Source organism: Thermobia domestica, chromosome 11 (genome assembly GCF_964235325.1).
Source record: "Thermobia domestica chromosome 11, izTheDome1.hap1.1, whole genome shotgun sequence".
Classification (NCBI taxonomy): Eukaryota; Metazoa; Arthropoda; class Insecta; order Zygentoma; family Lepismatidae; genus Thermobia; species Thermobia domestica.
Window position 1 is genome coordinate 248,583,281 of NC_137464.1, and position 13,828 is coordinate 248,597,108.

At 35.4% G+C, this 13,828-nt stretch overlaps 1 protein-coding gene across 5 annotated transcripts in view; it reads right to left on the reverse strand.

Moving 5' to 3' along the window:
• gw (trinucleotide repeat containing adaptor protein gawky) overlaps positions 1 to 13,828 on the reverse strand; it is a 139,650-nt gene that overhangs the window by 70,373 nt on the left and 55,449 nt on the right. For all 5 annotated transcript variants that reach the window (XM_081731967.1, XM_081731968.1, XM_081731963.1 and 2 more), the window contains exons 4-5: positions 6,982 to 7,146; positions 4,690 to 4,936 (exon numbers count right to left, since the gene is read on the reverse strand). In XM_081731967.1, coding sequence (XP_081588093.1) covers positions 4,690 to 4,936; positions 6,982 to 7,146 — 412 coding nt within the window. The remainder of the gene's footprint in view (positions 1 to 4,689; positions 4,937 to 6,981; positions 7,147 to 13,828) is intronic.

A 13,828-nucleotide genomic window follows, 5' to 3' on the forward strand; every position in this document is an offset into this window, starting at 1 on the left:
TCTATTGTGTATATTATGCTCCTTTTTCCATGTCTCTAGACCAGCTAGAGAAATAGTTATTGGTTTGGAAATTACTATATAAATTGCACTTCGTTCAAAAATTTGCACGGTATCTAGAGCATTATATGGCGGTGGACTAAAGATTAAATGTGAAGGGTAACAAGTAAACGAAGACAATGTAGCTCATATACCTAACATCTCATGGAATGTCTAAAATTTTTGTAAACGCTGCTTCCGGAACTTGAAAATTTCCGTTAAGAAGTATATTTTAACATCCGTTGTTCGCAACACAAGTTCCGACTAATCAAGATTTTTTTTTATTTTTTATTTATTTATTTATTTTTTACCTTTAAATTCACGGCTGTGAAATATTTCCGTTTAATAAGGAGCCTGTTGAACGTAATTTTTGCTGTATTAAAAGCCTGTATTCAAAACCTTATGTTCTTGTTTAAAAGAAAATAAATCCACTTGAAATTACTTTTTATATCTAATTATGTGTTAATCCTACAATATTTTCTTCTAGGGTAACATTGTCCGTTTCAAACAGCAATAATTTACAATGTATAATGTTGATACTTTAAATGGAATAAACTGATTTGAGCGAGATATGGAGCACGAGTGGGAAGAAGGTAAAGTTATCGAAAACATAACAGGAGAACAAAATGGAAATGTCCTCTTCTGAAAACAAGCATACTTACTTTGAAAATATTACTTGTTTAGCATACACTTTGCCATATATATTTTCTCATTGAATTGTTAACGTCTCTCAATTTCAATCCACTGTTTCAGTGGGTCCATAATTGTAGTGCTACACCTTCAAATTTCAATTTTAACTAGCTCAGAATTTTGTCTATTTTTGTCCACCCAAGAAAAATTTTGTACCATTTAAATAAACGAGGGAAGGCCATTTTAAAATTTGGGCCACTTTCATCACCTGTCGTGAGACATATCTAAATTCGAATTTTAACTAGCTTAGAATTTTGTCCAAGCATTGTCCATTTTTGTCAATCCAAGAAAAACATTTTGTACTATTCAAATTAACAAAGGAGGCCCATTTCAAAATTTAGTCATTTCGATCAGCTTTAGTGCGATCATCTTCAAATTCGAATTTTAATTAGCTCATAATTTTGTCCGGATTTTGTACATTGGTGAACCACGAAGAAAAATTTTTTACAATTGAAATAAACGAGAGACGACCATTTGAAATTTTGACCACATCAATCACCTGCAGTGCGTCATCTTCAAATTCGAATTTTAACAAACATAGAATTTTGTCCAATTTTTTACATTCTTGAACCACGAACAAAAAGATATATACCATCCAAACGAACGAGGGAGGTTCATTTCAAAATTTGGCCACTTCGATCACCTGTAGTGAGACATCTTCAAACTCGAATTTTAATTAGCTCAGAATTTTGTTGAATATTTTCACATTTTTTACAATCAGGAAAATTTTCGTACCATTCAAATAAACCAGGGACGGACATTTAAAAATTTGGCCACTTCGTTCACCTGTAGTGACATTTCAAATTTGAATTTTAACTAGCTTGGTGGTACAAAACTCTCCAAAAAATAGTGAAAATTCTAAGCTAGTTAGAGTTCGAATTTAAAGGTGTTACACTACTGGTGAATGAAGTGGACAAAATTTTGAAATGACCCTCCTTTGTTAATTTGAGCGTTCAAATTTTTCCTTGACGGTACAAAAATGTGCAAAAATTGAAAAATCCTGAGCTAATTTGAAAATGTCACACTACAGGTGATTGAAGTAACGAAATTTTGAAATGGCCTTCCTCGTTTATTTGGATGGTACAAAATGTTTTGTTTGTGTTACAAAGATTGAACAAAATTCTAAGCTTGTTAAAATGCGAATTTGAGCATGTCACACTGATCGACGTGACCAAAATTTCAAATGGCCCTCCCTCGTTTATTTCAATGGTACATAATTTTTCTTGGTGGTACAAAAATGTACAAAATCATTAGCTATTTAAAATAAAGTTTTTGAACATGTCGCACTACCGGTGATTGAAGTGGCCAAATCTTTAAGTGGTCCTCCCTCGTTTATTTGAATGGTACAAAATTTTTTTCTTAGGTGAACTAACATGGACGAAAATTGAACAAAATTGTGAGCTAGTTTAACTTCGAATATGAAGATCTCTCACTACAGGTGATCAAAGTGGCCAAAATTTTGAAATGTCCCCCCTTTGTTAATTTGAACGGTACAAAATTTGTTTTAGGTTGGACAAAATTCTGAGCTAGTTAAAAATTTAATTTGAAGATGTCGCACTACAACTAAATGGACTCTGTTTCAGGAGATAACTTCTAAAAGATTCTTCTTTCGGTACTTTTATACTGCCACAGGACCACACAATTTCAAATCCGCACACACACACACACACACACAACAGTAGCAACTTTAACTTTCGAGATGAGTGACGTGAAAATTTTGTTCTAGATGGTTTGACACCGTTATTTATATCTTCTATATATATATATAAAAGGTGACAGTCATGCATCATTGCCGGGAGAATGAGTCACTCACCCCTTTCTTATTCTCCTTTTACATAATCTTGGAACATATTCTAAGGCGACAACAATGAACCATTTCAAGGTCTTGAGTCTATTTATATTAGAAAGTTGGAATTCCATTTATGACGGAACTTATTCCACGTTTAAAATTATAAATTTGGTCGTTTCTTTAAATATGCATTTATATGCAGTAACGACATAAACATGCACTAACCTCCGAAATATGCAAATATATGCACTATAAAACTCTACTATTTTACCCCAAAACAGCTGAAACGAATTTCTGTTTAAAGAGCATATCAATATCACATCAGGAAAAAAACATGCAAATATGCAAAAATCCGAAGCCTAGTGATGATGTCACGCAGTGAACAGAGCGCGCGCATTTTAAATGCAGCCTAGCATTGTGTTTTAGGGGCTTCGACATTTGGTGGATCGCGCCAACAACCCGCGGGAGAACTTCAGTTATTGTCTTTCTGTACAGTACACATACGCTTGTGCGTGTGGAGTTTACTGTATTTTTCTAGTTCTTTTTTTTTAAATCATGGTTATGCTTGCGTGAGTGTGTGTGTGTACGCGCGTCGTTTTGTTATTTTATTATGATGGGAGCCAATACCGTCAACCAGTGAAATCAAAGAATTGTGCTTATCCCCGCCTCCAAATTTTGGATTTTTTTCCTCATCCTATGCCGTAGATCCGTCATGCCCTACGGACAATAATAATCGGTAATCGTGCTTTCAGTGCTGTAGGCCCACTTTGATTTCATTCTCATATTATTATTTATAAAGTCTTATCAGGTATAGATTTACTGCGCCGGGTTGGTAACACTGCAAACAATACCTTTACTGCCAACATGAATAACCATCGCCTTCCTTCCTTTTCTTTTTCTTTTACAGTCCATTCCTTTCATTAAGATAGACTCTTCTTGGCACTCTGCCAACTAGAGGTCTCGGCCGAATGAGTAAACAGTATTACACTAAGAGTTGGAACTTATTAATGGCAATATACTCCAGTTCAACCCCTAAATTATAGGCAATATCCTCTCCAACGCTACGCGCATGTACTGCGATAAGAAGAAGAGTAACATGAAAATTGGCAGTTGAAAGCTGTCAACAGCTTTTTTATTTTCTCGAATGAGTGTGCTCAAGGTCGCACACTACGAATGTCTCATCAAAGTCTTCGTGAGGACTGTCAGAAATCTTTGATGTCTTACAAAACAGTGGCACGATAAGTAAAGGCCCTAATAAAGGACGCCACATCCCTAGATCGAATCAACATGTCAGTGAAAAGGAAATGAAGATGTTGGTGAATTGATAGGAACAGGATCGATGCAAGACGATTCGTCAGTTAGCCCGAGACAGGATTATCGCATATTGTTTTACATTCTGAAGGAAAATCTGAGTATAAGAAAAACTACATCACGATGAGCGCTGCCATATTTGACAGTAATGCAGAAACAGCTTCCATAATACTCTGCTCAAACACACTAGAAACAAAATGAATGGACTTTCTTATGCCGTGTCATTACGCTAGATGAAGCGAAAAATGTACCAGATTATACGAGCCGAAATCGACAAGTCGAACAAGCGGCGTCATTACGGGTCACACAATCTTTAAAATTTCGTCAGAATCTCAACAATCTGAAGGTCGAACTCGTGTTTAACTGTGACAGGTTATCCTAACACATACTGTGCTCCACGCGCAGCAATATTATTCATTTCTAGTACATAAAATACAACCATAGTTGCGATAAGAGTGGCGACATTTCCTTCAAACTAATTCCATAATTTCGCATGGTAATCCTTGAACTTATGTGGCGCAACTTTTGCTCGCTCAGTGGGCTCAGTGATACCCTTATACCATCCATTATACTCCCCAGACTTAAGCCCTTGAGACTAATATGATCCCTAAGGTGAAGGAATAACTTAATGGCATTAAGTTTCCGAACTGATCCAGGGATTCTTCAGACAATAGATCGTTTCATCCAATCCAACAGATCAGGTGGTATTACAGATATATTATGACTCCACAACGTTGGTGATTATACTGAAAGTCCGTGAAGTTTCATAAAGGTATTTCTTTTGTATTACCACTAATAAAGTTTATTTTATATATATATTGGACGTACACAATATTTATAAATTATTTAAAGCTGAAGCTTACCTGTGTGCACTGCTTTGATTCTGCTCCCGTTTGCCCATTGTTCTATACTATTATTATCACATACACACGTAGCTGCCTCTAACACAAGGGGCCTTAACTGTGGTCTTTGCTGCTGCTGTTGTGATTCCAATATTTGTTCTTTGGAATTTGACTCTTCAGTTGTACGCACAGGTGTTTGTGCATCGTTCTGATTCACAGCTGCCACGGTAGCAACTGCACCAATGTCGACGGTGCTAGCATTCGTGTCCTAAAAGCAATTGGACATTATTACTATTCAAAATTTTATATCCTATACACAAAATAGACATGTAATTTAACCAAATTCCTAATACTAAAGAAACACTCGTGAATCGTTCGTAGGACAGTTATTTAAAAAATGAATAAATGTTTATTAAAAAAGGAGGACAAATTACAATGATCTGGAATGTTTCTGTAGTCACTACAATTACCACTCAACAAAGCACAATTTACGAACGAAAACTACAACAATATGTTCAATATCGAAAATTCTGAAGTTACCATTCTCAAACTGATTCAGTTATTTGAAATAGTTAACGATAGTGTCACGTTAAACTAGTAATGACACGAACTTGTCAATCAGGCATGAAATCATAATAAACATGTTGTGCCTTTCTGATTTCGTTCTGTTTCCTTAATTGCTTGCTAAACGTGAAAATGAAACAGCTGCATTGTTTACGATCTTTCGTCACTTTACTGTTGTAATTTCGTATTTTTCAACACGTTCAGATGAAAGGTAATAACACTGATTCTTAATAATACCTCTGTGATATTTTAAATGTAACTTTGACTTGACTACATGAATTATGAATACTGTAAATTGAAAGAAGGAATGAATGAATGAAAAAAAAATATTTGCACGAAATCCATTCTGAAAAAAGTTTCGATCGAACTATGTATTTTATTTCGAATTTTAGACTTAGGAACGTGTAATAGATGTATATATGAGGAGAAAATCTCAAAAGATACAGAAAAATCCTAAGTCCCGTATCACTGGACAGAAAACAACGATGTAGAATTTATGTGACCCGGTAATAAATTTATTAAACTCACTACTGTTACGCGTAAAATTATCATAACAGAAATTTACCAATGATACTATGTCAGTTTTTGTTCAGACCTCTTGATCAGTACTTACTGAGTTTTGTCGACCTTATACAGCAACTGAACTGATTTGTCTGTATTTTGTGTGAAACTTCACTACTAATTATGTTTAAATAAATATTGTGAAAGTTCTACGTAGTTTTATATCCTTTCGACCTCGAGCATATGTCTTTATTCTTGGTTCAATGTTTCTTTGCTCACTCCTGTGTTCCTAGCCTGGAGAATTTTTGAATATTTGCGACTTACATCTAACTTCACACACGTGACGGACAAATAACACTTTACCACCATTAGATAAGTAATGAGTTCATGACTTTTGTAAACTGAAAAAAACATAAATCCTCAATATTCGAAATGTTCCATGTGTAATTAACTTTATATATATATATATTAAATCATCATGTTGTACATAGTTTGTTACACAGAATTTTGTGATGAGCTACTACTACTACTACTACTACTAAAAAGAAAAAACTAATTCTTAAATTAATATCGCTTTCCTGATGGTACTCATCGTTCATACAACGGATAATCAGCTAGTCTTCTTTAAGATGTTAGCAAAATTGGTCGAAATTAAAATTCATGTTTGGACATAAAAAAAAGATAAATCACTCAATTATCTGGATTTAATTATTAAAAAGGTAAGAGAAAACGTTAATTTCTATATCCATGAGTAAACACATGAAAGGTGTTGATTTCTGATGGGTTAATTTTCTTGTATTTCAATTTCTCTTCGTTTATCAAAGTTTTCAAGAACAGAAAAGTTTACAATTTAACTTGACAGTCTATTAACGCGGGAAGATTGTACACATCTTGCAAAACATTTCGTTGAGGACTCCTCTCTATGCGCATATTTGAAGTTAGTTATGCATTTCTGTATAACTACGCGTTCTACACACACACTTAGTCCATATAACGAACTTTCTTGAATTGTTTAAGATTTCACGACACTAAGAAACGCCAGAAGTTTACCTTATCGCGTGTTAAACTTTACAAATTCCAACATACTAATCACACTTCCTCATATCGATCGAATATTCCGTTATTTTTGAACATGCAACTGCATTTAAATAAATCATGTGGTGATAAAAAGAAAGAAAGAAAAAACTAGTGGAAAGATACTTTTATCACGGAAGAGAAATAGCTGGTATTTAATAACATAAAACTTACCCTAGAAACAGGCACTTGGTCAGTAGAAAATGTGGAACTTAGGTCTGCGGCCTGCTTCATGTCCGCATTTGTGACTTCGTTGCTAGAGACAACCCTACTACTTAAACTGTTAGCAGCTAACCCTGCTAACTTTTCTGGCACATGGATTTGTTCATTGTGAGCCTCCTTCGAAAAAAAAGAAAAAGTTTGTTAACGTAAATCTATCTGCTAGAAGTTTATTCAAATTTACTAAAAGCAATCTTTTTATATTGTTTATATTAAATGCGGAATAAATGTTCTCATTCATTGAGGTCTTTCTATATCATGCACTACTCTTTTTTTCATTAAAGTGAACTTTAAAAAGTGAGGCAGATAGCACCCACAAAACATTATTAAACAAACTAATGCTTACTTCCAGGTCTTCTTGTAAGCCAGAATCCTCACGAGTTTATAACTTCACAATTTTCGGGAACTCAAATTTCTGTAATGCATGAGTCTTGAAAGCAAAAATTAGTTCAATTTTGTTCACTAATGTATTATGCAAGTATTAAATCTGCCGTCTATTGCAAAACATCTTATCTGGTGAATTGGTTTAGCTAAAACCACGGTTGTTTCGTTTAGCAAAAGAACTGCAAACTTACAGATCCGGTAAAGCTTATAAACATGATAATGTTGCCAATATTACAGATGCAGTTTCTCCTTTTGTCAGTTACTGATCTATGGTCTTTTGCTTTGGATAGCAGAAATACTCTCTCTATTACAGGTATTATATATATAATCGAGCGTTCTAAAAATGGCGCCAACGGACTACAGAACACTATTCTACAATTCAAAATAAAGCGAAAAATATATATAATTGTAAACCTTTAGGGTCCTCGTCTAAAGAACCACACAGAACATGTACCGTTGTCAGGAAAGTAAATGTAGTCCGCACCAAAAAATCTGCAACATGAGCATGCAAGTTTATTGTGAAACTACGCCTAACGGCGCAAGGAATCAACATAACGCTAAGTGGCACAAATCACGCCTGGAGAAACATCGGCGTCCCCAACTGCACATTTATCTTGGAGCAAAAGACTTCGTCCTTTCACAATAAACTTACTTGCTCATGTTGCAGGTATTTTGCTGCGGACTGTACATCTGTTTTTGAGTCTGGCATTCCTGCACTCTAACCATAAAGAATATGAGAATTAAATCAATCAAATACGTAGTAAGGGTAAGGAGAAATGTCCAACCTGAATAAGGCATTGCACAGGAGCACAAGCTGTGAATACGAATAGTGCATAGTGTAAATAAAGGACTACATCGAACAGAAAACCAGAAACAGTTGCTAAAGGGAGAAAAAAAAGAAAAATTGTCGAAGTGGAAACATAAAATACAAACAAATACGCCGACAACTAAACGTCTACCGACCAGTGATCTTTGTGTAGTGGTTAAGGCGCTGGATTACAAATGCAAAGGACGTCAGTTCGAATCCACACCAAGAAGAACATTTTACGAAATTTTTGTTAATGTATACAGCTCATGAGAGATGGTAAAAGAGATGGTATTATCCGTTTAATATGTTAAGTGCAAACGAGATAAAAATTTCAGCGACATTTATTACAGAAGTGAAACTATGAAAACGAGGAAGAAGGTATATGTAATCAGGGGTATGTATGTCGATAGATAGATAACGTTTTTGTGAATGCCATTACCGCCGTAACTTTCAGCGGACTGAGCAAACTTGGCACAAACATTGATTGTTGAAATATCTTGAATGAGTTCGTTAGCCTGAATAATCAGGTGAAAATATTCAAAATGGTGGCCCTTCAAACTCTTTAAAATCCAAAGGAACCAAATTTCACCCATAAATGAGTATTCACAATGTTTGAGTGACTTTTCCTCTTTTATTGAAATATTATTGAAATATTGGACCTAAAGAAGGTTCACGCTTTTTCGCTACGGTCAGGTTCTTTTTTTTGCGGGGGGGGGGGGTATTTTGCTATCAGAACAAGACAATTGTTAGTGATGATATGAAGTTACACATTGAAATTGAAGTACATTGTGAAAAGTTTTACTTCAAACTATAGTATAATAAATATGCTTTCCCCTAACACAGAGAACTGTAAATCATGTATTTCGTGCTCAAGAGCATGAATGGCGAGGAACGTTATTTGATTTGCTTTTTAATTAACACATTGCATTGCAAATAGTGGTAGGCAACATTAGTGGCAAGTAAAATTATATATATATATATTACGAAAAGGTGTTGTTTGTGACAGGCCCGTATTTATATATTGTGCGCCCCTGTACTGTAAGTAATTTGCCGCCCCCTCGAAAACGAGCAATATTAGAGTTGAATTCATAGATTTTGGGGGCACTGAGATGAATAGCGACAGTTTTAATCCATTTCAACTTCAAGGTCATATTCCACTCCCCAGGGAGGGGGAGCGAGATCGTAAAAGTAATCGAAAACGATAGATATTAGTTTTGAATTCGTAGTTTTCGAGGTCGCTGAGTTTAACGGTATCAGTTTTCACGATCTTCTAGTTCATCCTCATCCCTTGAGGTGGAGTGGGAGGATGACTTTTTTGAAAATAATCAGATAAGCTAGCTATTAATAACTACTGTAACTAGAGCGAATTAAACACTAACATTTTCTCGCGCTTGCGCGGGACTCTGCGGGTTTTAATATTACTTTATTGTAAATCTTAGAAAAATTCACAAAATTTTGCCGCCCCCTAAATTCTGCTCGAGCACACAACAGCATTTATCTAAATACGGGCCTGGTTTGTGGCAACGCAATATCTTTGGCAACGCAATAATTGAAACGCCATTATCTCCCTTCAGGCAAAATATTAATAATTTATATCGAGAGAACGGGAAATGGTAGAGGGAGCAATGTTGGACAGTATGCACTCATAGGACTTAGAAAAATAAGCTATTTCAATGCAAAAAAAAAGGAGGCATTGTCATTGGGCCACGGCAGAGCCCTCTTTAGGCAAAATGTCGATAACTTATATCGAGAGAACTGGAGGTGATAGTGGGATGGAACCAACGTTGGACACATGGACCCATAAGGCGCATCAAAAAAATATGAGGGGGCGCCAGCCAGCCTTACTTATTTCCACATAATAATATAAAATTATATTATGCGAAATATACGCACGAGTTAGCTAGTAATATTTATTATTATCGTTATCATCAACAGCGCCTTTTCATTACGCGTGCATGTTTGACATGAAACCAAAGAGAAGATCCATCATTCGTAGCAAGAATAATAGACAGTTACTTTAACTGTGAAGGACGACGAAAAATATGAAAAGAGTAACTACCTGTAGCGAAAAGAAACAATACTTTATCTCAAATGGATAAAAAAATCAAGCCAAGATAGGTTCGAACTTGGGTGGCCGACGCGAAAAGCCAGTGCTTTGTCCACTCACCCACTGTGTCGTTAGGGATTATACAACCACTCATTAACAGCTATCACTTCCGTGGGTTATATACTATGATCATGTGTTCCTTCTTTGCTGGAAGTCGATAATGTTCTTTCATGTAGTAGTTAAACCTACATGCTATGTAATACATGGGGTATTTAAGACCTACATGCTCTCCATATAATGTAATAAAAGGGTAATGGCGGGAATAAGAAACAGAAGATTGCTTGGACAAAACGGAAACTATTGGCATCAGAAGAAATATTTATCTACGAGGCATGCACAGTAACATAATTCAGAATAGTTACTGTTTAGTTCACTAAACGAAGAAAGGGGTAAAAGCAAACATGCCGCGTCAACGAGATCGACCAGAATTGACAGAGGCGAAAGGAGATGTGTAGTAATACAACAACTTCGGTTAAATTGATAATTCGTTCTGCATTCTGTAATAGATCGTATGTTCGTAAACATTCCGGAATTTCACTGAATTCTATAATCTTTCGAAATCCAGAAAGTGAAATTTCCGCTTCCGCTTTATATCAAGTTTATACGGAAGTTTTTTTCTCCTTATTACAAAGAAGTTAAAGATATGGAAATAATTTTAAAACTTTGCGATCACTGACAAAAATCCGAGCAAACACTGTGTGCATTCTTTACCATAATGTGAATATAGGGTGCATGTCTTCATTCGTCTTTTTCTCTTCATGTCTTTCTTGGCATTTCTTTATCATGTCTTTGTTTCTCTTTCTTCTCTCTCTATTCATCTTTATCTCTCACTGATTACTTCTCTCTGTTACACATCTTCTACCTTCTCGCACCGTGCTGCGTCAGAGCTAAACCGAGCCTCTTTGTAAAACGTATCGACCACCGTAACTTAAACACAAGCCTCCCAGTACTCAACGTAGAAATCGTAGTCGAGGGGTTTAAGTCATGTAGTGATTGTATTTTTAATAACCATGAGTATGGGTTCGAACCCCTCCACTTCCTTTTTTTTCTTCAGCTACGTCGGAACGTTCAATTTGTATTCTTTACTAATTGCAAATGGCGTTTACATTCAAAATAAGAGAAATTATGGTGGCATTTGTTCGGATATTATTCTCTTTCGAAATGAAGACAAGAATAAAAAGCAATACGCAAAGACAAAAATTTTACCAGTACTAAACCTTACCAATAATAATTGCTACGAAAGACTAAATACATCTCTTTTACCATCTCTCATGAGCTGTATGCATTATTAACAAAAATTTCAAAAAATCTTGCAGGGGATTCGAACTGGCGTCCTTTGCATTTGTAATCTTGCACCTTAACCACTACACCAAGGGCATTGTTCAGTAAACGTTTAGTTGTCGGCGTATTTGTTCGTATTTGTATTTTATGTTTTCACTTCGACAGTTTTTATTCTCTTTTCTCCGTTTAGCAGCTGTTTCTGGCTTTCTCTTTCGGTGTCATCATTTATTTACACTATGCACTATTCGTATTCACAGCTTGTGCCCCTCTGCAATGTCTTTTCTCCTTGATCCTCACTAAACATTTGATTGACTCAATTCTCATATTCTCCATGGCTGGAGCGCAGGAATGCCAGACTCAACACATGCACATTTACTTTTCTGACAGACAGTACTAATTCATCAAATAGTTACATCGATTCCTTCCAGATAGCAAGTCGATAGATGTTGACACTAATACCATTTATTAGCATAAAAATCGACGTAACCGCTTCATGGAGTCGCAGAGCAACGCTAATGATCTCAAGTTAGTCTGCAACGTTGCCGCATAGCGCCTGAAGGAAGCACCGGAGGGTATGCCATTACATAGCATTTTCGCTTTGACATGAAAAACTGCGATATGGGACGCGTCCTATAATGGGTAATCACAAAACAGCAGAAGTATGCACGGCCATTAATATATTCCTCCAATGCTTCCTTTTAAAAATTGTTTTTCCTCGTAAAATAATAAAAACAAAAAAGTTGTTGTCCAACACTTATTATTTACTATAGTCATCCGAACAGTATGCTGCCTATGGATAAGTTGACGTGAGGCAGGCCCAAGTAGAATATTTTCAGAACGAGGTTTCATAGTTAATTACAAGATTTTCCATTCGTTTTACCCTTACAGAGGTAGTAACAATCTTGTGCATTTCAAATTAATACCGTTTGCATCACGTTGCTACATTCCTTGTAGCTACGGTGTGAGGTGCTGAATATTATCAAACAAGAACTTACTCTTCTACTCTTCCAACTACTAGTTTGCTATTTAACCATAATATAGGTCGTACATTTTGTGGTGACTCGAAATGCGTAGGAGACTTAATTCATTAGATGTGATACTTAAGAATATCGCAGATTTAGCAACTGAATTTCATTCATATATTACATATATTTGTCAAGATAGTTTAATTTATAATATTCCATGGCCCATTCATCATGATTCGAGTTCCATCATATCATAAAGAACCATGTTATAATCGTAAAGTTGTTTGAAAGCAAGAGTGCCACTATCGACTGTTTTCTGACTTTTGACAAAACTCTGAGGCATAATTAAAATCGATCCAATAAGAAGTAGAGAAGAATGGAGAAGCCTTGAACGCAACTTTTACATAATAGCTACCTTCTTATTTGCACTATATATTTTGCAAACACTAAAATTAAAACTGATTCCGAATGCGGCAAGAAACTAATATTACTGAATTGTAAATTCATCTCTTGGACTACAATCTTTTTAATTTTATTTATTTCTTTGTTAATATTATTTTGTCATTGTGAGAATTATAAATAAGTCCTTTGATTTTCGAAATTCATGATATTTGTTGACAGTTTTGAAAATTAAACAGTCTCTTGGCGACATCGTAACCTGTGGGTCAACAACGTGCTTTTAGTGTTAAAAACAAAACAAAACAAAAAATCCGACGATGTTTGAATTCTTTTCATGAAACACACGCATCCCGTTGGTAGTCTAAGGATTTGAAAATTTAATAACCTCTTTCTTACTGGAATTAATTTATCTATAAAATATAAACTTATCCGGACTTACCTTTGATTTCACTTTAAATTCATGTGTTCTAGATAAATTTTATTTCGATTCAGACTCACTACAGAAGTTCAGGTATAGATTTGCGAATTAAAATCGAGTTGAGCACTGGGTTCTGATATATTAACTACCTCTGAAGAATGAGGGCATAGTGGCTCAGCGGTAGAGTGCTAACCTCTGATGCGACTGGACCCTGGTTCGATCCTTGACCACATAGCTTGTGGCGGACAACATCGTGTTCATGGGTTTTCTCGGGGTTCTCCCTCCCACGCTAACTACTTCACAATCATTCACTTATATTAATCCTCCATCTTTTTAATATAAATTAGCATAACTGTGAAATGTAAATTAGAAATTTAGTTAAATTTGAAAATATAGGAATAAACGCTTCAGCTTGTCGGCCGCCCAAAGGTAAAAGGAAG